The 22,696-nt window shown below is 38.0% G+C and overlaps 1 protein-coding gene across 3 annotated transcripts in view; it reads right to left on the bottom strand.

Annotated features, from left to right (window-relative positions):
* The window catches only part of LOC137064536 (AP-3 complex subunit beta-2), a 53,697-nt gene extending 33,744 nt beyond the window's left edge, over positions 1-19,953 (bottom strand). Inside the window, exons 1-2 of one of the 3 annotated variants that reach the window (XM_067435934.1) lie at positions 19,804-19,953; positions 1,943-2,018 (exon numbers count right to left, since the gene is read on the bottom strand). In XM_067435934.1, the coding sequence (XP_067292035.1) occupies positions 1,943-2,018; positions 19,804-19,910 (183 nt within the window). In that variant the 5' untranslated portion in view covers positions 19,911-19,953. Of the gene's footprint in view, positions 1-1,942; positions 2,019-9,646; positions 10,244-19,803 lie in introns of those variants that run through there. The other 2 variants (XM_067435935.1, XM_067435933.1) reach the window with 2 other exon arrangements.
* Between the last annotated feature and the right edge of the window lie 2,743 nt (positions 19,954-22,696).

Genomic DNA, 22,696 nt, shown 5'->3' with positions numbered 1-22,696 from the left:
ATGAAAAACAAATTTCTCAGTCCAGATATGAATCACACAACATCGTAGAACAATGGACGGACGGACGGACAGACAGATTATTTACACAAGTTTATTTTCTCACCCTACTGGCAAATATTTGTTTGTTTTTTTAAGCAAAACTCAGTTAATTTCAATTAAAAAGTCATCTTTTTTTCTCTTAAATAAATGTATCTTGATTGAGAATGTTTAGGTATTTGCATACTGAAAAACAAGACAAGATGAGTTGTTTTCAACCAGGTATCATCTTTTCTCACAGAATAACCAGCTGGACGTTAACCAATCTGGTTTTGAGAACGGCCATTCAACTGAGACGACATTGCTGTCAGTCACTGAAGACCTAGATCTTTCAACCCTGGAGAAGGTTTCCAGAGCCCAATAAGTGCTCACTGGGGTTCCCCAGGGTTTGGTCATTGGACCTCTCCTCTTCTCCATTTACACTACATCACTGGGACCCATACAGGCACATGGTTTCTCCTACCATTGCTATACTGAGGACACACATCTCTACCTTTCATTTCATCCACATGATCCCACAGCACCTGCACAAATCTCAAGCTGCCTGGCGGACATCTCAGCATGGATGAAAGAACATCACCGCCTGCTCAACCTGGCGAAGCCTGAGCTTCTCGTCTTCCCTGCCAATCTCATTCTACAGCATGATTTCACCATCCAGCTATATACATAATCAATTACACCATCAAGGTCAGCCAGAAATCTTGGAGTAATCTTTGAAGACCAGCTGTCCTTCAAAAGCTTCACTGCAGAAACTAGTCTAGGGACTTTGGGGTGGTATTCAAGTGGCAACCTCCCCAAGTTTCTGTTGAAGTGAATACGGAAGTGACTTAATTTGCAATTCCTCGACCGGCCACTAGGGACAGGCTCCAGAAGGGAGCAGAATCTCATTGAGCCCCATGTTAAAATACCCAACTTTACAGCAGAAAAAAACAAGTTTACAGCCTGGTACAAATTATGGTTTTGTACGGCTAAAAATGTTCCCTTCATAAAATCTCTGCTCATGAGGTAGTACTTTTTAAAGTTCAGGAACTTTTGGGGGGGTGGAACTTGGGTGCTGAACATGCTGAATGGTTGACTCCACGCAGCATTTTAATTCAACAACCAAGTCTGTTGTGGTGTGTGCAGTAAGAGTTTTTTGCTATTTGAATCAACAATTGAGTTTAAAAAATACGACCGATGGTTCAGGCTTTATTGTACTGTTTGCTGAGGACGACATTTTGGAACTGGAAACCGGTCCTACGTCACCTGACTAATTTGCCTAATCTTCTCTGTACTTTAGGCCATGATGGAAACGCATACAGCAACAGGTCTAGGGAAAAAAAGTTCCAAGGAAAATAGTTCATAGGACAAATTGTTCTGAGTAATTACGGTGTAAAGAAGACCACATGGCAAAGACAGCTCGGTCATGAAGGTTTGCACTACACAACATCAGGAAGATCTGGCCTTTCCTAACTGAACAAGCAACTCAACTTCTCATCCAGGCCCTGGTCCTTTCCAGGCTTGACTACTGCAATGCTCTTCTGGCTGGATTTCCATCACGTGCAATCAAACCTCTACAAAATAATGATTCAGAACAAAAGGGCCCACGTCACAGCTCTCTTCATCTCTCTGCACTATACCATTCACGGCTCGCATTCAAGTTCAAGGCAGAATCCCTGACAACATTCAAAAGACATCTAAAAACTCTCTTCTTTAAGCACTTAACCTCATCATAAAAAAAAAAATCCTTCAATCCCTCTTTATTCTAGCCTATGCTACTCTAAGCAATGTCTGAACCTGTATTTTGAGCACTTCTTGTGCTTCTTCATGATAAATCACATGATATATTCCTCACTTGTAAACTGCTTTGGTTAAAAGCATCTGCAAAATGATCGCAAGTAAAAGTAAGTATGCTTTTTTTACTCACCGCTACGATGCGTTTCATGGCCTCCAGCTTCAGGGAGTCTTTATTACTGTCCAGCATCTCCTTCAGGTCATCATGCCTGAAGATGGAAAACAAAAAAGACAGAAGTTTTATAAACTGTTCTTGTTCTCCATCTTTTAAAAATCTCTGAAAGGTGTCCATTACAAGAGGAACTCATTCAGAGAGATTAAGAGCCCTGCGGACATTCACGAGTTCAGAAGAATGAACCAGAGAAAATAAAATTAAGACGTCCTTCAAAGGATTCACACAAATTTGAGAACCAGAATAGACAAACACACACAAAAATACCCTCAACAGCATGAATTGACTTCTATAGCCGATATTTAGCCACAAATTAAATATTATTTTGCTTATATATATATATATATATATATATATATATATATATATATATATATATATATATATATATATATATGCTAATCTTTCTCAATTGCTCTCCTGAGAAAAAAAGTATCCTCTACAAAGAGATCTCAGTATGAACTCAAACATTTTCCTTCCAGTCAAGTGTCATTTTGCCAGGCTGTGCCTTCAGTACATCGAAACATAAACAAGGTTTTTTAAACAAGGGACCTTTAAAGATTGGAATTGGATTTAAGTATTTGTTAATATAAACAGACTTCATGTTCTCATTAACTAATGTCTGTGACTCCAAATGAGCACAGAGCCCCAATAATTAATAAAGCCAGTGATCCTCCAGACATCTGGGAGAACCTATTAATATTCACTCAAATGAGCAAATATATAAATACTGAACACTCTCTGCGTGTAACAAAATGTAAGAGATCTTCTATTTCTACCACACTGAGTAAAGACTCAAGAGGGGTCAGGAAAGATCACCCAGTCACATTATGAGCCAAACTCATTCTGATCGGCCAAAGTTTAGCAGTGACACTAAGACTCACATCTGATCCTGGATCAGTCAACTCATCAATCCAACAACACAGATGAGACCGTCTGACATCCTGTGTGCAACAAGTATAAGCTCATAACCCTCTGTCCAAAGATACATGTTACTATAGCAAGAGATGCTGACCTGACAGCTGTCTTTCACTCTTTTTAAATTAATTTACATCTGAATGTTCATAGATCTGGGATGAACGTGTCTCTCTCTCTCTCTCTCTCTCTCTCTTTCTCTCTCTCTCTCTCTCTCTCTCTCTCTCTCTCTCTCTCTCTCTCTCTCTCTCTCTCTCTCTCTCTCTCTCTCTCTATCTCTCTCTCTCTCTCTCTTCTCTCTCTCTCTCTCTCTCTCTCTCTCTCTATCTCTCTCTCTCTCTCTCTCTCTCTCTCTCTCTATCTCTCTCTCTCTCTCTCTCTTTCATATGGCTGAATTTATGTGTAAATGGTGTGTAAATAGGGGTTTGTTGGTGGTTTGCGAAGGTGAGATGTTAAATTTTGCTTGGTGAATGCCTAAAATTGGTGAAAAATTGTTTGTATTGTTAAGTGTGTAAATTGTAATTGTTGATTGAGTAAAGAATTTTAAACGTCTCTCTATCTCTCTCTCTCTCTCTCTCTCTCTCTCTCTCTCCCCCCCCCCCCCCCCTCTCTCTCTCTCTCTCTCTCCATTAATCACATTGGCTGGGTTTAAATCAACAGTCGGACATCTGTTCACACATATAGACACATTCACACACAAACCAAATGAATGAACACATCTAGTATAGCCTTGGCTCAAATATGCTCAGATTCAAAGAGAACTGAATGTGTTTAAAATTAAATTAATAATTGTTGCTTGTTATTCTTGATAATGAACTTATTATCATAAACTCTACATTTTTGTAGATTTTGTAGTTTGTTCAAAGTCCAATTAAAAAAATGGTTAAGGGCAAACCAAAGTTGCACACATTAGTGAGTATGTTGTGTCTTATTTTAACTTTTGCATTTCGTCACGTGCATATGGATGTATTTCTGATGACGAATTAATCTTTGATTCTTATGTAAATATAGTTTATAGGACATTTTGTGAGCTATGTGACCTTAGCTCGTGGGACTACGGATGGAAATTAGCCCTTGGCTACAATCCGGCATGTTTACATGCATGTATTCAATGTTGTGTTCATTAACATGCACTGTCCCAATCAAATAAATAAATAAATATTCATAATATTCATAAACACAGCAATATATAGCTGTCAAATTTAACATATTTTTTTTTTACATTGAATATAAAGCCACCACAGGGCTCGACAATAAGGGCCCAGGGCGCTCGGGACAGTAGTGCAACTTTTACATCGGGTCAGTGCTGCATCAAGAAAGTTTATCATTGGCACATGTTTTAAGCCTTGCCAATTTAAATATTCAAGCACAAGAAGAGGCGAAAGAGAACTCACATCCGAATTACGTACACATCCGAAGCGCGCACCCAGAAAGCCGCTTCTCAGACAGCATGTGAATACTGAATTCACTTGAACCGACATATTCACACAAAATTGTGCCAATAAATGCCGGTCTCGTCAAACATCCTAGTAAACATAGTCTGTTATATCTTACGAAGTGATCATAAACAGCTGAGAAATAAAATACATGTGTAACAATAGTTTGGATCCATGCAGCTCTTAAAGGGACAGCAGTCTAATATTCATACTACTGTCTTTGTTATAGTGTTAATCAAACAACAAAAGTGCTCTTGACTGAATAATTTTTGTAACTTTAATAAGGATTGTAAATGACACATCAGAAAAACATGAAAATCAGTGTTTATTTTATTTGAATATTGTTCTATTGTAATTGCGCTATTACTCATAATTTGATTAGTTGTTCTTATTTTAATACTGACAGTTTACAATATTTGAAATTTATATGAGTTAGGCTAGTAGTTTTTGGTGTTACAACCTTTATTTATTAAGATTATGGGTCAAAAAAATAAATAAATAAAAAATAGGCCTACTTTTTTTGTGGTGGGGCAAGTAAAAAATTTACCCACTAGCCCAACTGGGCCCTGCATTACTTACACATTTAAATTATGTTGCTTTTAGGTTTTGGTAGGTTTTAATAGTTTAACTTTTTTCTATTTTATTTTATTTTATTGTATTATTTTATTGTATTAATACAATTTAAATGTTTATTTTATTATTTATTTTTAAGAAATAAATTAAATTAATTTGATATTTGTAACATAATTATAACATAACATTACAAAAGATTTCTATTATAAATAAATGTTTTTCTTTTGAACTTTTTTGAAAAATCCTGAAAAATGTATCAGTTTCCCCTCAAAAATAGCATGACAGAAATATTTCATGAGCAGCAAATCATCATGTTAGAATGATTTCTGAAGGATCATTGTCAGGGTTCTGCCCTGGCAGCTCTGTCTGTTTTGTCTTTGTTTAATGTTTCTATGTTTGTGTTGTGTCTTAGTGCATGGATCTGTCTCTCTCTGTGTTTGTCATGTGTTCCTCTTGTCCTACCTCCTTGTTTGCTGTCACCACGCCCCCTTGTTTAGTCTGGTCTAGTCCTCGTTTCACTAATTGTGCTCACCTGTTCCTCATGTGCTCTGGTCCCTTTATATTGTGCTACCTTCCCTCATGTCTTTGCTGGTTCGTTGTGTATGTTTGTGAGCGTTTGCTTGTGCGTACATGTCTCTAGCTCCTTGTCTAGCCTAGTCTAGCCTTTTCTAGTTTGTGTCTCCTGTTTTTCTAGCTTTGCATTTATTTTCAGTTTTTTCTTTGTTCCTGAGTTTTTTAGTCTAGTGTAGTTTCTGTCTTTATTTTGCTCATTCTTCTCCAGGTTTTATTTTGGCATTTCTCTTTAAGCCTTGTTTAGTTTTCTTGGTTTCGATAGCTTACATTTTTATTTTTCCTGTTTTCCACTTTTATTTCTCAGTTCAGTCTTTTTATAGAGATTGGTTTTGTTTTATTTTTCCTTGTTTTCTAGCTCCAGTTATTATTTTAGTTTTTGTTTAATTTAGTCATAGTTCTTAGTTTGTCTGTTGTTTCTTGTTGTCTTGTCTAGTGTCTTGTGTGTGTGTGTGTGTCCTGTGTTTTCTGTCCTAAGTTTTTCCCTGGCCGCTGTCTCCACTGCCTCTCAGCCAAGAAGGGAGCTGATTCTGTGAGACCCTCAAGCCCCTGGTTCCTGCCTGGATTGGTCCACCATCGCCCTGCCTGGTGTTGCCTCACGAGCTGTCGTCAAGTTCATTGGCTGCCTGGACTGGTCTCAGTGGTCATCCTCCCCTGCCTGTCGTCGTGGTGTCTGTCCCCTGCCCTGGTGTTTGGACTGTCACTCATCCACTACCCTCTTGTGTCTTGTTGATCTGTCTTTTTAATAAACTGTCCTTTTGTTCACTCTGCATCTGGGTCCTCCACTTCCTGATCCTTGACAATCATATGAGACTGAAAACTGGAGTAATGATGATAAATTCAGCTTTGATCACAGGAATAAACTACTTTTTAACATACATTCATGTAGAAAATGTATTGTACATTATACTGTATTGTATCTTGTGATGCAACACTGGATTTCCACTGATCATAAACATAGATCAATACCCTGATAAATAAAAACATGTCAAGCATTATGACACGCCTAATCATGTCGCAGCGGGTTCAGAAAGAACCAATCAGAGCGAGTGTGTTCCCACTAAAGCTGTGGCATGAAAACATTATGAGCTGGCCGAGATAACACAATTCACTAATTAAAAACATTCCCCCGATGTCTGTCACGCCACCGTCGCCGGAATTAAACGGCTATGATATCTCGCAACACACTCAGGTCCCGCTCTCTGGTTTCCACAGCAACAAAGAGAGCAATAAACTCCAGTGAATAGATTTTATGCCAGAGTCTCCCACCCAACACAACTATCCATCGCTCTCTTTCTTAAATAAAGATTCCCTCGGTGGCTTTCATTAGCTGGAAGGGTCTGCAGAGATTCACGCCGTATAGACACTGTCAAATATTAGTGTGTATCAGTGTGTGTTTGAAGGTGTGGGTGGTATTTCCTTCCACGCATCAGTGTGTGTGTGTGTAGATCCACCCTGTCAGCTTCGGATCCTGCACACACACATACGGCGTGTCGTGATCAGAGCGGCGTAAGAGGATGAACATGGGCTTGGTGATTCAGCAGACATGCTACAATCAAATGCATCATCTCTTCATTACACCAGATTATCATATGTCATATTGCAGAGCATTTTGCACAAACTGAATGCACTGTTTTTTATTTTGGATAATAAATGTAGGGAATCAACAGTGTTGTAAATCACAGAAGAGCTACAGGAAGTCTCATAGTCACAGTATGAACTGGTACATGCAGGGAATATAAACCTGTAATCACTTTCCCTCCTGACCTGCAGTGCCTGAGCATGAATGCTTTGATTTACATACTGAAGCTTTTAGCAAATTAATTAGTCCTGACGATAGAGCTGACACTGGGTATATTTACAACAATTGGGGATATATTTATACTACTGGAAAAGCCCAAAACAAATCTCACATTTTAAAAAGAAATACCTTTTTTTTGTAAACACACACACAAACTCACAGACACACACGCAGGCACACAAACACGTATACAGACAAAAATAATTTACATTACAGAATGTTTCAATGTTACTATATATATAATTTTTGAAAATGCATAAAGCTTGTATAACTAACATTAAAAGTTGTAAACAAACAAACTTAAAATTAAGTTATGCTCAACCCACTCCGAGTGGGATTTGAACCGGGGTTTACGACGTGGGAACAGGCGCTAACAAGGACACTAAAGAACGCAGCTGCTAGCATCAGTCGACGAGCGACTGTCTCTTAAGATTAGGGGAGTGAAGTTTACACACACAGCTCTTACTGGCATACTGTTACACTTACCCCTAAGCCTCATTCCCATCCGGGTCACGGCACCAAATGCAACTGGTCCTACTCTACCCGTCTCCGAGCGGGATTTGAACTGGGGTCTCCGGTGTAAGAGGCGGGTGAGCTAACAAGAACGCTAAAGACAGCAGTTGTTAACACCCACCCCCCTAAACCTCACTCCCATCCAGATCACGGCACCAAATGTAACCAGTCCTGCTAAACCTGTTCCAAGTGGGATTTGAACCGGAGGCTCCAACCTACACCTCACTCCCATTCAAGACACGGCACCAAATGTAACCAGTCCCACTCAACTCGCTTCAAGCGGGATTTGAACCGAGGTCTTCGCCGTGGGAGACCCGCGCTAACAAGATGATAAAGACAGCAGCCGCTAACATTTATCCCCCAAAACCTCCCTTCCATCCGGGTCACGGCACCAAATGTAAGATTGCGGTACTCCTCGACCTGTTTGGAGCAGGATTCGAACCAGGGTCTGTGGCACAGGAGGCGGACGTGCTAACAAGGATGCTAAAATCGCAGCTAGCTTCAGTCGCTAGCGGCTCTTGAAGTCAGAGGAGTGAGGTTTACACACACAGCTTTTACTGGTCTACTTCTGTTCTATATATGTTAGCTTGATGCTTAAAGCTAAAGTTAATATTTAGGATCATTAAAAAAATTGTTGCTGTTGATGTTTAAAGTTATTTGAATAATAAAACATCTGGTTTAATGTACAGACACTTGAAGGAAACTCAAGCCTCCCCTACAGCACGTTACAGTCACAGTTACAACACAAGAACATGTGTTAATATGTTCAACACACTAGAAATGCATTGTCCCAACATTCACATCTGCCTTTTGAACAAGAGGAACATTTAACTAATGTAAATGTAAAGCCATGTTTAGCATGTAATGACCATATATAATGGAATATAAGATCTCTGCAGAGAATCTGATTTGCAATATATATCTCATCTCCTTCTTCATGCATGAGACACTTTGAGCTCCATATTATTAAAGGGTGTTCATAATTTAACACTCCACAGGGTTTCTCTCTCTTTTACAGCCTGTTGAAGAGATATCTGGACACAATCTCTGATTCGTTTTGGAGTCTCTGCTAACAGTTCTGGACTAGATGAAGAGTCTTCTCACATTTGGGTGTAGCAGTACGAGCGGCTGCTTAAGAGACTCTTACAACAACTACAGCTAAACCCTCTGCTCAGGAAGTACACATGATGATCTATATTTATCATTTTAATTATTTACTTATATGCATACTGTCCACCACAGAAGTCCAAATGATATAAGCTATATTCATTTTAATTTTACACTAATTTATATATATATATATATATATATATATATATATATATATATATATATAATTATTATTATTATATTGTAAATTTAAATTATTTTTCAAAACTATAAATAAAACAAAGATTATTAGAGCAATTTTGACAAGAAAAATAAAATTTCTGTCTTTCTACTTCAATATTTTGTTACTTGCTGTTTTTTTGTCATTCCTAAAATTTACTAGAATATCAGATTAAATTACACACCATTTTTAGTGTATAATTAATGGTTCATTATTTATTATAAGTGATAAAAAAATGTTTTTTTATTTTACATTTACATAGATATATAATTTTCAAATTACAATTAAAGTTTACAAAATGTTTAAATTAAAATTGTCATCAAATTCTTCCAAGACCAAATTATATGAGCTACACTAATTTTCTTATTTTACATGTAAATTTTAAACCAAATGTATATCTTGTACCGACATCAACTCATCCAACTCATCCAATATCCAAAAACATTAGAGACAAAGTGGCTAAAATGAAGATTTGAAAAAGCATCCTTCACACAGTTGTTCATCACTTCACGTGTGTGCTATCATACCGTAAGGGTTGTGTTTGAACGCTGGTAAGCCCCTCCTCCGGTGTGGATCGCTCCTCAGACCACTCCCCCCCTCCCGTCCCCCCGGATTTTAGGTGTCGGAGTTCTTCGGGCTGGACGGCGTTGTACCAGTTTTGCGGGCCACTGTCGGGCGTCAGCACCGGACTGAGAGCTTCCTCCTCACCTTGACCGCCCCCTTGCACACTCTTCACCATGTTCACGGCGTTCACCGGCAGCTGGAGCAACTTCTGCATGGTAGTCATTGTCAAGGTAGTCCGAAAACTTTTGCACCTGTTAAGATCCTCCGAGACACGTAAAAACACCTGTAGAATCCGTCTCAAAAAGCAACACTAGACCCCAAAAAAACTCCCAAGTACAAGCACGTAACAGCCTGTTGTGCTGAATCCTCAGGTCTGGTCTTCAGCTGCCAGCTGTTTCCATCAACTCAGTGCAGATATGGAGGCTTCAAAGTGCTCTGCGTCTTTTCCGTCTGTGGCGTGAGACAACCCTGAGCGGCGAGGAGACGAGAAGGGAGGCGACAGCAAAAGCTGTTCTCATCCTGCTTAGAGCGACTGATGCTGCACACACTGCTCTGATCGCTGAGCAGAGCTAAACCGCGCCCACCAACACCTAACCCCTCCCCTCTTGCTCTCTCTCTCTCGTTTCATTCACACCATCACTCTTTCCCAGCTCTCTGGCACATTTTTCTGTCCCTCGTCCTCTTTTCCATCGTATTTTCTGCAACGGCCGACTGCCTCTCCCTGTGAAATGACTCAGCTAGAAATGCTGCTCTGAGGAAAGGCTTTTCTCAGGAAAACCCCCTCCTTGGGATGTTGAAACACACACAACCAATGTATTATTATTTGCTTTGAATGCCAAATAAACCAACAACACTGACATTCACACATTGTCTTGAGTGTGTGTGTGAGTGTGACACTATGATAACTATCCATTTGCTAAATGTAATTTTTTGTTTACTTTTAAAATTTGAAATATCAATGATTAATGAAGGATGCTAAATGTAAAAGAGGCACAAGATGAGATCATGTGACAACAATGCTGGACACTATTATTTACAGTTGCATAATATATACCTTTTCAGTAGGCTGCATGTGGTATTTACTACTAATTCGTAAGCAATATGCTAGAACTGTCTACCAAAAATACCGTCTGTCTAGCTCAAATTGGTTTAAAAACCGATTCTGAGTTCATTAAACTAAATCAGACTGATTTGCGTATTTTATTCACTTTCATTCTGATTCTGTATGATACAATTTGATTCATTTAAAGTTGATTCGTTCAGTCCAGTTCATTCAGGTTTGTCTGGTGCAGTTTGATTCACTTGAATCAGAATCAGTTCCATTCACTGAAATTCCTTTTAATACAGTTTTATTTGAATAATTCTGCTTGTGTTCGATTCAGTTTAATTCTGTCCAGTTCAGCTCAGTTTAATTAAAATGATTCTGTCTCAATCTGTCTGATACAGTTTGATCGGTATGATTTTGCTTGATTCACTAATATCCTGTCCCATACAGGTAATTCAATTCAAGGCAAGTTAATGTAAATCGTTCTGATTTACTTTGATTTACTTTGATTTACTTTCATTCTGTTCAGGACAGTTTGACTCATTTGAATTCATCTGATTCAGTTGGATTTAGTTTTATTCTGTCCAATTCAGCTTGATTAAAAATCTTTTGATTTCATTCTGTCTGATACAATTTGATTAATTTGAATCAGCATGATTCAGTTTGATTCACTGTCATTTTGGGGGCCCATACAGTTACATTTGAAAATCGCATAGGGTACCCGCCTTTAGTTTGATTCAGTTTCATTCTGTTCGGTACAGTTAGACTCATTTGAATCCATTTGAAGTCAAACTGGGTCCAATATAGTTTGATTACATTTGAATCTGTATGATTCAATTCCATTCAGTTTGATTCTGTCCAATTCAGTTTGATTAAATGATTCAGTTTCATTCTGTATGACATTTGATGAATTTGAATCAGTCTGATTCAGTTCAAATCACTTTCATTCTGTCTGATCGTTAGATCAAATCGATTCACTGTCATTCTGTCCAATACAGTTTGATTCCTTTGAATCAATCTGATTCAGGTTGAATCACTTTCCTTCTGCTTGACACATCATGTTCAAATTGATTCACGGTCATTCTCTCCATTCATTTGCATTAGTCAGATTCTTATTTTCAGCATCTAACGTGGCGTTTCTGAGCCCTTCATGGAGAGGGGAACAGCCAAATTCACAGACGGACACAGAATTCACACTGCAGTGCTAAAAGCCACTGACCTCTAAAAGAGACATTCCACTGCATCAGAAACCCCAAATCTCACTAAACTCAAACACCGAGTCTGTCTGTCTGTTCCCCAGCAATCTCATAAATATTTCAGCGCGATTCTCTATAGATTAGCGTCTCTGCTTCTCTGTTAATTCAGCTGTTAACGGAACAGAGATGGGGAGCTGTACAGTAGCACATCATAGGGGCGTGTTGCCAAGGCAACAGCATGCAAGGATCGCTCGTCTTCATGTTTACCGTGGAACCAGTCGAACTGACATCACACACACACACACACACACACACACACACACACACACACACACACACACACACACACAGGCGAACCTTTAGCGCAACAGTGTCAGAGCTCTGAGATAGCAGAGCAGAAATCAGAAAGTGATGATTATGCAGAGTTAACAATACAATTTAGACACAATTACGATTGTGTATTTCATGTACATACTGTTAACTATTAGGAGTGGGTTTCAAATTTTTTTTAGAATTATATTATATTACTGGTTAATAGTATGTCCTTGATGACATCATCAGAACAGGAAAGTTGTTTCAGAAGTGAAGAAATGTATTAGTCCTTTTAACAATTTTTCTTTATAATAACATGCGCTTATGCATAAACATGCATAAACAATTCAGTGCATTATGGGTATTCTCTACCCGTTGAGGGCACATATATAGCCTATACATATATACCTAATTATTAGATGTTTCTATCGGCCACTATTCGGAAAGCAACCCGTCATTTTGGAAAGGTCAAAGCTGTTCTGTGAACCCTCGGAGATAGATTGATAAGATTTTGTTTTTTGTTTTAGCAAAAATACTTTTTTTTGTTTTTTGTTATTTTTGTTTTCTAAAGATTTATTCAGTAATGACAATTAAAGGTTCACAATAGAATTTTTGCAGTAAAACCCAAAAACCTAGCCTGGATGCCGGCTGAACTTAGCCCCGCCCACAACATTTTTAGGTCGGGCAGTTCGGTCTGGCCTTGCTCCATAGAGGAGTAATTATCCCCGAACAGAAACTTTTCTGAACAATGAAATCATCAGGGCGGGCTTTAGACGATGACGGACAGATTATCAACAGTAACGTAATCATCACGTCATCAAAGGCGCTTGAATTATATTTGTTTGAATCCTAAACGGAGAGCTTGTTTGTATCTGCATTCACATTCACAATTTCTCTCTGAAATGATGATCATGTTGGGTAAGTACTCTGTGTATCATTTATTTTTTTACAACACCAGCAAAGATCGTTTATTCCAGCGTGCGTGCAGACAGGGTTGCCAAGTTTTCACAACAAAACCTGCCATTTTGCAAGGTTGCCTGCTAAAATTCGCACTCATGGGTCTATATATCACATAATAGTCGCTTAAACCCGCGGACATAGAAAACAACCCGTGGAAAAAAAACGCGGACTTGGCAACACAGTGCAGTTGAGCTCTGTTGACATTTGACAATGCGTCGCTCCGTTGCTCTGATTGGTTGTTGGTCTATCCAGTTGAGGTCTTTCCTGGTTCGGTTGAAACACGCCCCATAATCACAGCCCAATGGAGCAGTTTCAGACTGACTAGTCAGGCTACCAAAAACCACTAAGCCAGTGTCATATATATTTGTTCAGTTGAGTACTTACAATATCCCAAATGTTTCCAACTATTTGTAAATTGCGACAAAATTGCTATTTTACCCAAGGAGCCGGGACGTCTGAGCATAGCATCTGAGTGAGTTGCCTGTTGGCTTTACACTCAGTTTCCGGTTTTATTCTGCAGAAACGCTTTACTCTTAGCAGTGTGAACCAGTGGCGAGGCCAGAAATTTTTAACTGAGTGGACCTTGGTGGAATAGGGTGGACCTCAATGACTACTCTCAAATTAAAAAAATGTAACAATATGGGAAAAAATCACTTGACAGTAAATATAAGCTATATATGATTTATTTTTTGCCAACAAATTCATATAATTCATATATACAAAATTAATTTATAACAACCAGCTACAAAGCCTATTGCAAGGAAGACAAATATAGATATTGTGCTGCTATATGACCACTGTAACAAGACATCAGTGTTCAGTAATTGGGTTAATTTTAAAATGAAATAACCAGTTCTTGTCAACTGATGCAACTCAGTATAACTGTTGTCAAACATGTATTTGCAGCTTAACCTGTGAGAATTTCGTCTCGTGTTATGCACCGTGGCCCGTGTTAAAAGTTTATTTCACTAGCAGACGTAAACTCATCTTCCCATCCCCTCAACAATACGCGATTGGCTAAACATTACTACTAAGCTTATTGATTGACTGTTGCAATAAGTCAGTTATATGAAAATGTTTTCGCTCTACAGTAATTATTTTTTAATAGGGCTGTCAATCGATTAAAATGTTTAATCGCTATTAATCGCATGATTGTCATGAGTTAACTCGCAATTTAATCGCACATTTTTAGCAATTGTAAATCTAAAATTACGTTTTTAATACTCTAATCAACATGAGTATGGACAAATATGCATGCTTTATGCAAATGTACATTTATTATTAGTGAAACCATACTTATTCAATAATAACCAATACAGCATGAAGATTAGACGTATCAAAGGTCATAGATGTTTATCTAAGAAATTGTTCATGTCTCTTAAGCCTAAACTAAAAAATTAAGAGTAAGTATAGTGATTTCTCTCATTTTAAGAATATAAAGGGAGTTTTTACACTGGCAGTTTAATTCAGAGCAGGGCACAGTTCGTATGAAAAATTGTTAATGTGTACCAGTGAGCGCACCAGAACCACACCATACCTGGAGGAGGTCCATATTCCACGAGTAGGAATATAGTGTGGCCCCTTTAAGAGATCCGCATTCCCTATATGAACTGCCGGTATTCGTATTCATGCATGTGCGCGCCGAACTGGGCCGCGATTCAAGTGGACAGTGTGAAGAACATGCACTCGGGAGCGCGCTTGTTCAGGAAAGTAACCTGTGCATTCGTTTTAGCCGATTGTAATGTATTTAGTTCAATAAAACACATGTACTGTAAGTGGTGATGGTGTTAATGATTTACCTCAGACATGAGCGAGAGTGAGCTGCAGTGCATCGCGCTCAGACTGCAGAGAATGTGCTCAGTGAAAAAAACGCACTTTTCTTTCTGAAGTCTAATAAAAGTTAAACAGAAAATGTGGTAGCTTATGTGGTAGCTTATGTAGGCAATAACTGCACTTTTGGTTTAGAATATTAATGTTAATGTCAACCCTTTTCTTTCCCTATTAATGTTTGGTGCTGCATCCCAATTGCGTCTGACTGCTCTCACATCTCCAACTACGGGCTATGCCACAGATCAAACAGAAAATGCGCGCTGCGTTAATAAATATAGTGCTGTTAAAATGAATTTGAATTAACGGGTTATTAACATATATGACAGCCCTATTTTTTAATGAAACTTTTTGTACGTGTTTAAGTGATTTGTGTTGTCACATAGGCATATTCATTTCTGCTATCCCATTTTTTTTTTGTCTGTTCTGATTGGGTGGGCCAGCCGTCAATCTGAGTGGGCCAGTGCCACCCTGGCCCTTATGTAGCCTCGCCCCTGGTGTGAACAAGTGTTACAGCATCTGCTGTGCGAACACACAGAATAATGTCATAACATCATTTTAAACATACTTAAATGTATCTACTATGATAAACAGAGCTGTGTTACCTCATACTCATGACTGGAAAAGCGAAAATAGTGCCCAGCGACGGTGTCCCTTCATAATAAAAGTCCCGTTGCTCGCGAGCCTTGTGTTTGCGTAACAATCGCCAGCGGCCTTGCTCGGCTCCACAACACTTGGTCCTGCTCTGCTTCATACTACAGTAACGTTAATAACCGCATCCATTAACAGCCTGTTGTACCAGTTTTGGTATTGACAAATATATATTGACAGAATGCATTATATACACATAACTGTGTTTTTTAGTGGTGTATAAAGACCGTACATAATGAACCATTACCTTTGAAGGAGCTGTTTCTATTTCCATACACTGCAGGTCTCCTTGCAGTGAAGTCGCCATTTTGCGCCACCATGTTTCTACAGTAGACCTAAAAGGACAAACTTCTCTAGAGTAGAGCCCTGCACGGGTCTCTAAACTAGGCCCTAGCCCGGCCAGTGTCCGACAGCTTATCAAAATTCTTGTCCCGAGTCTAACTGGAGCCCGTGTTTTTAAAAAAAATTTTTTTATCCTCCCTAATCCATAGATATAAAACACTTCAAGCATCACAATGTTAGTTTAAACGTTTAATATCACCACCATTACCACTGTAAAAAGGCCTTTTTGACAAGCTGAGGCAGGCTGATGCTGCTCGCAATGGTGCTCGCAAACAAAACAGGCTATACAATCTAAACTAATAAAAAAAATAAAAAAATAAAAAACATGCCTTTACGTTTATTTTTTAACAATTTGCCAGGAGTAATATGTACATATGTGGTTTAAACAACCAGATGCATACACACCTGTGGAGTTTCTCCTGAAATGCATCGCAGACCACCTTCTGAATTGGTTTGTTTGAGTGACCGGATTTAAACCCGTCTCGAAAGAATTTCGGAAGGCATTTATTCCTGGTCTTTTCACAATTAGATTGATTTCTGGTCAGAGAAAACGAATGAAGGGACCAGTTGTAAAAAGACCATAGGCCTAATTCAGACTTGCAGCTGTAGCTCCTCTATGTGCCCCGAAAGGGAGGGGTGAGCGGTGACCGGTTGCAATTCACAACCTCAAAAATCATATTTCATATTTCAAATAATGCAATATTTAAGGATATGGGTCGATTTGGACACAACCAAAATGTCTCAGAGTTTCCACAGAGATATTAAAACTGCACTATGTAACTTTTCCCTCCGCTGGAGCAGCGGGACTTTTATTATGAAGGGTCACAGTTGCCGGCTCCATTTCGGCTTTTCCGTTCATGAGTATGTGGTAACGCATCTCTGTTTATCATATTAGATACATTTAAATGTGTTTAAAATGATGTTATGACGTTACTCTGTGCGTTCTCTCAGCGGCTGCTGTGACATTTGTTCACACTTCAGTGAGAGTAAAGCGCTTCTGCCAAATAAAACCGGAAACTGAGGGTAACGCAGTTATGGCGTCATCGACAGGCGACTCACTCAGACGCTATGCTCAGACGTCCCGGCTTCTTGGTTAAAATATAAATTTTCTCACAATTTACAAATAGTTGGAAACATTTGAGATATTGTAAGAACTCAGCTGAACAAAATATATAACACTGGCCTAGTGGTTTTTGAATATTTTACTGAAAAAATACTACATAGTGCACCTTTAAACTTTTTACAACATTGATAATAAATCCTCATATTATTATGATTTCTGAAGGATCAAGTGACACTGGAGACTGCAATAATGATGCTGGAAATTCAGCTTTGATCACAGGAATAAATTACATTTTAAAAAATATTCAGATTTACATTTACATTTAATCATTTAGCAGATGCTTTTATCCAAAGCGACTTACAAAAAAGGGGAGAGTAATAGAAGCAACGGAACAGACAAGGCCAAAAACCTGTAAGAGCTGTAAGAAATCTCAATTAATTAGCACAATACACAACAATTTTTTTTTTTTTTTTTAAAGACAGACATCTACAACAAAAACTCACGTACGCAAAGTGCCGAACACTGGATTTTGATAGCTATGATAGAACACTTACTCATAATAGTGCTGTTTTGACTAATCAGTTACATTATTAGACCATTTTGATCATAAATGCAGCATTTGTGAGCATAACTCTTCTTTCAAAAACGTATCAAACTTTTCAGTAGTGTTTACCTGAATCAATTAAAACACTATTTTTTTATGCAGTAGTAAAGTCAGTTCTGTCTACATTCAAACAGACTGACATAAAACTAATGATGTGCATCTGGCTCCCTCTACTGTCCGAGAGAGAGAAATGACACAATGACATCTAAATGAAAGGCCACATTCATCCAAGCATTACAATCATTATTTACTGTACTACAGTATTTTATATATATATATATATATATATATATATATATATATATATATATATATATATATATATATATATATATATATATATATATATATATATATAAATTGAATTAGCTTTTATTTATATATCTTCATTTTACTATAAGTTTTAGTAATATTTTTAAGTACTTTTTGTCATTTTTCCTGTTTTTATATTATATATTTTGTTTAGTTTAAAAAAAATATTTAAATTTTAGTTTTAACCGTGAGCTTTATTTCATTTTATTTCAATTATTTTTTAAATAATAATTGAAATGCAATTATACAACCGAAAATTATTTTTAATCGATTTCATTTTAGTTTTAGTTAATGATAACAACACTGGATCCAAGCATCAAAAACACATCAGATATACAATAAAACAGAACCAACCCATCAGCTACAGGAAGAGTGTGTCACATGAACTCAGCGGAAACAGACCCGGGGCCTGAACCATGAAGCAGCCCCCAGTGAAATAGTGTCCCCTTAGGACCCCAAAGCGATTCTATTGGCTGGAAGAACATTTCATGGGTAATCTGTTCAGAGCCTGATTACAATTCGTACAAAATCACGTTTTGATTGTTGTCTTTTGAATTGTATTAAAATAGGCTTAACATCTTGCAAATCATGTTTCATATACTAGTATACACAGGCCCCAGGACCTTGATATTCTCCACATTAGCAATCTCTGTTAAAGATCTAGACTTCATTATCTTCACATCTTTACAAGAGACAGCGGTAGAATGGAGGAAGAGGATGATGTAGATGCCAGCTTGAATGTTTAATCCTGGGTTAAGGCCAATTTTAACCCCAAATTTTCAATTGTGATGCTAAAGGTAAACAGTGAGAAACCCAGGTAAAATATAACAGTGTGCACGAACTAAAATGTTCTAGGAAAGTTTGTTTGAGGTTACAAAAGCAAATCCTAAAAATACCATTAGAGAACAATCTGTATAGGTTCTATTTGGGTTATTAAACAGTCTAAACGGGTTATTTTGGGCTATTAAACTGTCTAAATGGAGTAACCTGAAAAATATAAATAGTAAAATCGTAAACCTAACTCTCCATTTTCTTCAGAAGATTCAGGTTATATTATATATGTTTATTTGTATTCTTCTCTTATAAATATTTTAATTCCATTTCTGTGTAAAATACTTTGAATTGCCACTGTGTATGAAATGCGCTATATAAATAAACTTGCCTTGCCTTATTACATAAAAAAATTAAATAAATCAATGCAACGGTCTGTAAAACGACCGGAGAACATTTGGCTCTAAAAAAAGCGTTCAGTGGAAATGTTAACCCAGGGTTAGCGTGTGAAATACCAATATAAACAGATGAAGATGAAGAGGTAGGCTAGCTGTGCTAGTGAACATGATGCTAGCAACGTTAAGAGTGAAGGAGAGCGAGCGAATGAGATGACAGGGCTGTCTTTAACCTGGACAAACAACGACAAATCATGGCCATACAAATATTACCTACACAAACCAATCAGTTCAACAGATAAACGACGAAAACAAAAAGTCCTACTGAAGTGTAAAACAGCACAGAAGTCATCATATAGGACCTGAGCGCTGTCCACACACCGGTGCTGAAACACAAACCACACGAATAGCACACACACACACACACGCACACACACACACACACATCTACACACACATTCCATTTACGCGAATTCATCGCACACTTTATCGTGTTTATCATCTCTGTTTTTCCACCGGATTCATTCGTTCATCCGCGCATGCGCACCTCGCCCTGTCTGAGATTTTCTGTACGTTAAACGCTCCGGTGGGCCGCTCCCGGGGGCGAGCGTTCACCGCGCGCACAGACCCGGTGTGTCTTACCTCTTGTAGTCGGAGGAGAAGATGCCTCCGCTGGCTGGGTCGTGGCCGTACTCGGGCTCGCTGGAGGAGCCTCCTTTCTCATCGCTGAACGCGGAGCTCGCCGACATCTCTGCTGCTGATGATGCGGAGCGGCGGAGAGCGGAGACTGAGTCACGTGACTCGTTACGCGGTGCTGAAGCGGACAGGGCCGGGGGCGCGCGCATGCGTGCGCGAGCACCTCTACATTCATCTTTGTTCATCTGTCCCAAGCTGCGATGAAAACATTTAATTTTATTTACAAACGACAGAAAAATTATATCATCTAGCATCTCATTTTTTTAAGTGAGAAAGATTAAGGTATTTCTCTAGGAACTAAAGGTATAAAATAGCATACTTTATTTCATCTAATTTTTACGTCCTTAATTTCGGAATGGGGTATTCAAAACACATGACAGAATTTAATTTAATTGAAAGCCACAATAGGAAAAAAAATTCGCTAGTGGTCGCTTATTCATTTAAGGCGTAGCATCGCTGTTTTATCATATTAGACACATTTGAGCGTGTTGAAAGCATTGAAAGTTGTTATAATGCTACTCTGTGCGTTTGATCGGCGATTACTGTGAGACACTTGTTCACACTGCAGTGAGCTAGATCAATATTAGGCATGGTGAAATATGGGACTCGCAATAAACCAAGAAACGAGAAGATTGTGTTAAAGCTATGACAGTGATTCTTTTTCTGTTAATGAATGTCTCCAAAACAGTTGCTCACCTGTCTAAAATACATAATATGCTACACTAACGCGTATTTGGTGTTTCCATGGTTTCTACAAAATAAAACTGGAAATCGCTGGTAACGCGGCTTGTTGACTGACTTTACAACACATTATAAAATACTAAAGTGTATTTCTTAGCAGTAGCCTAGTAGTGTGGGTGTTTTTTGTTTTATATCGTAAGGTTTGTTTTGTAACCACCAGGTGGCGGCAGCGCTCCATCACTAGCGCTGCTCTGCTGGGAGAGGTTTGGTCACACGGTCACATGACCTAGACTGTCACACTGCACTTATTTATGGCATTAAATATAATTTTACACAATATTTAATTGTCTACAATTTCAATTAATATGTAATGATGAGACAAAGGCTGAACATAGCAAAATTACACAATTCTACAAAGAACGTCAAATATATATATATATATATATATATATATATATATATATATATATATATATATATATATATATATATATATATATATATATATATATATATATATATATATATATATATATATATATATATATATATATATATATATATATATTAAAGTGAGAGTCTGTCCTGTAGGTGATTTGGGCTGAAAAGTTAGAAGAAGAAAAAACAAAGGTTGAAAAGTTTCCAAAAGTTGACATCAGCTTGTCTGAATCAGCACAATCATGTTCTATGTTCATTCATATAATTGAGAATGAGAATTAAGAGGCTGTAAACAGACAGACAGACAGACAGACAGACAGACAGACAGACAGACAGATAGATAGATAGATAGATAGATAGATAGATAGATAGATAGATAGATAGATAGATAGATAGATAGATAGATAGATAGATAGATAGATAGATAGATAGATAGATAGATAGATAGATAGATAGATAGATAGATAGATAGATAGATAGATAGATAATCTATCTATTTAAAAGTCTATTTCTTCTGTCAGATACAGAAGTGGGATCACTTAAGCTCTTTTCTCAGAATCAGGAAATTCATCTGAAGTGGGAGGCTGACAAAGGTTGTTTTTTTTTCTTTCTCTGTCAACATGCAAATGATCTTTCATGTCAGAAACGGCTGCTACACACCAGTACTAGAGGTTCTGGATTATTTACACTTTAGCTATAGCCCAGGGGTGGCGAACTCCGGTCCTGGAGAGCCTCAGTCCTGCAGAGTTTAGCTTCAACCCTTATCAAACACACCTGAGCAAGCTAATCAAGGTCTGAAGGTTTAATAGAAAGCTGCAGGCAGGTGAGTTTTTTCAGGGTTGGAGCTGAACTTCGCAGGACTGAGGCTCTCCAAGACCGGAGTTCGCCACCCCTGCTATAGCCAGAAGTCAGAACAGCGTAGCCTACTGCATACTGCAAATATACTTTCTGAAATATAGAAATATTTTGTTTGATGACAACACAGTTGCCAAAATGTCCACTATAGCAAAGAAAACTGCGCTGGGTGGTTGGTATTTCTCCTCCCTTTCCTGATGTGTTACTAGGACGAGGGCGGGGCAACCTGTCACTCACACAAGATTGACCAATAGCAAACCACAACCATCCAATCAATTCCAGATGGACAAAATCAAGTCCCGTCCTACATTTGTTGTTGTCGAAGAAGCCTTCCCTTGATATGCGTCACAATTAGGAATCTTCTTTTCTAAACAGATGTTTTTGAAAGAAGTCTCTTCTGCTCACCAAGGCTGCATTTATTTAATAAAAAATACAATTACAATTTAATAAGTTTTCTCCTTGGATTTTAATACGTAATTTATTTCTGTAATAAAGCTGAATTTTCAGCATCATTCCACTAGTCTTCAGTGTCACATGATCCTTCAGAAATCATTCTCATATGATGATTTGATGCCCAAAAACTCCCCATCCCCCATTTTTGGGCGAACTATCCTTTTAAAGTTTTTTGTTCTTTTCACTATTCTATTTCACAATATTTATATGGCATCACTGTTGAACAGCAGTTAGCTGTTGAGGTGGATTTACTTATTGTAGAGTTAATGAAAGTTTTCATGAGCATTGTAAAGTTTGAATATGTCATTCAAACTGGGAAGATTTTAAAACAAGCAGCCATTCATAACTCCGTAAGATCTTACCTTCATGCTGTGGAAATACAAACCAGAAAAATGAACAGGAGTGCAGTGCT

This window comes from Pseudorasbora parva, chromosome 25 (genome assembly GCF_024679245.1).
Source record: "Pseudorasbora parva isolate DD20220531a chromosome 25, ASM2467924v1, whole genome shotgun sequence".
Lineage (NCBI taxonomy): Eukaryota > Metazoa > Chordata > Actinopteri > Cypriniformes > Gobionidae > Pseudorasbora > Pseudorasbora parva.
This window is presented reverse-complemented; position numbering and strand designations above follow the sequence as displayed.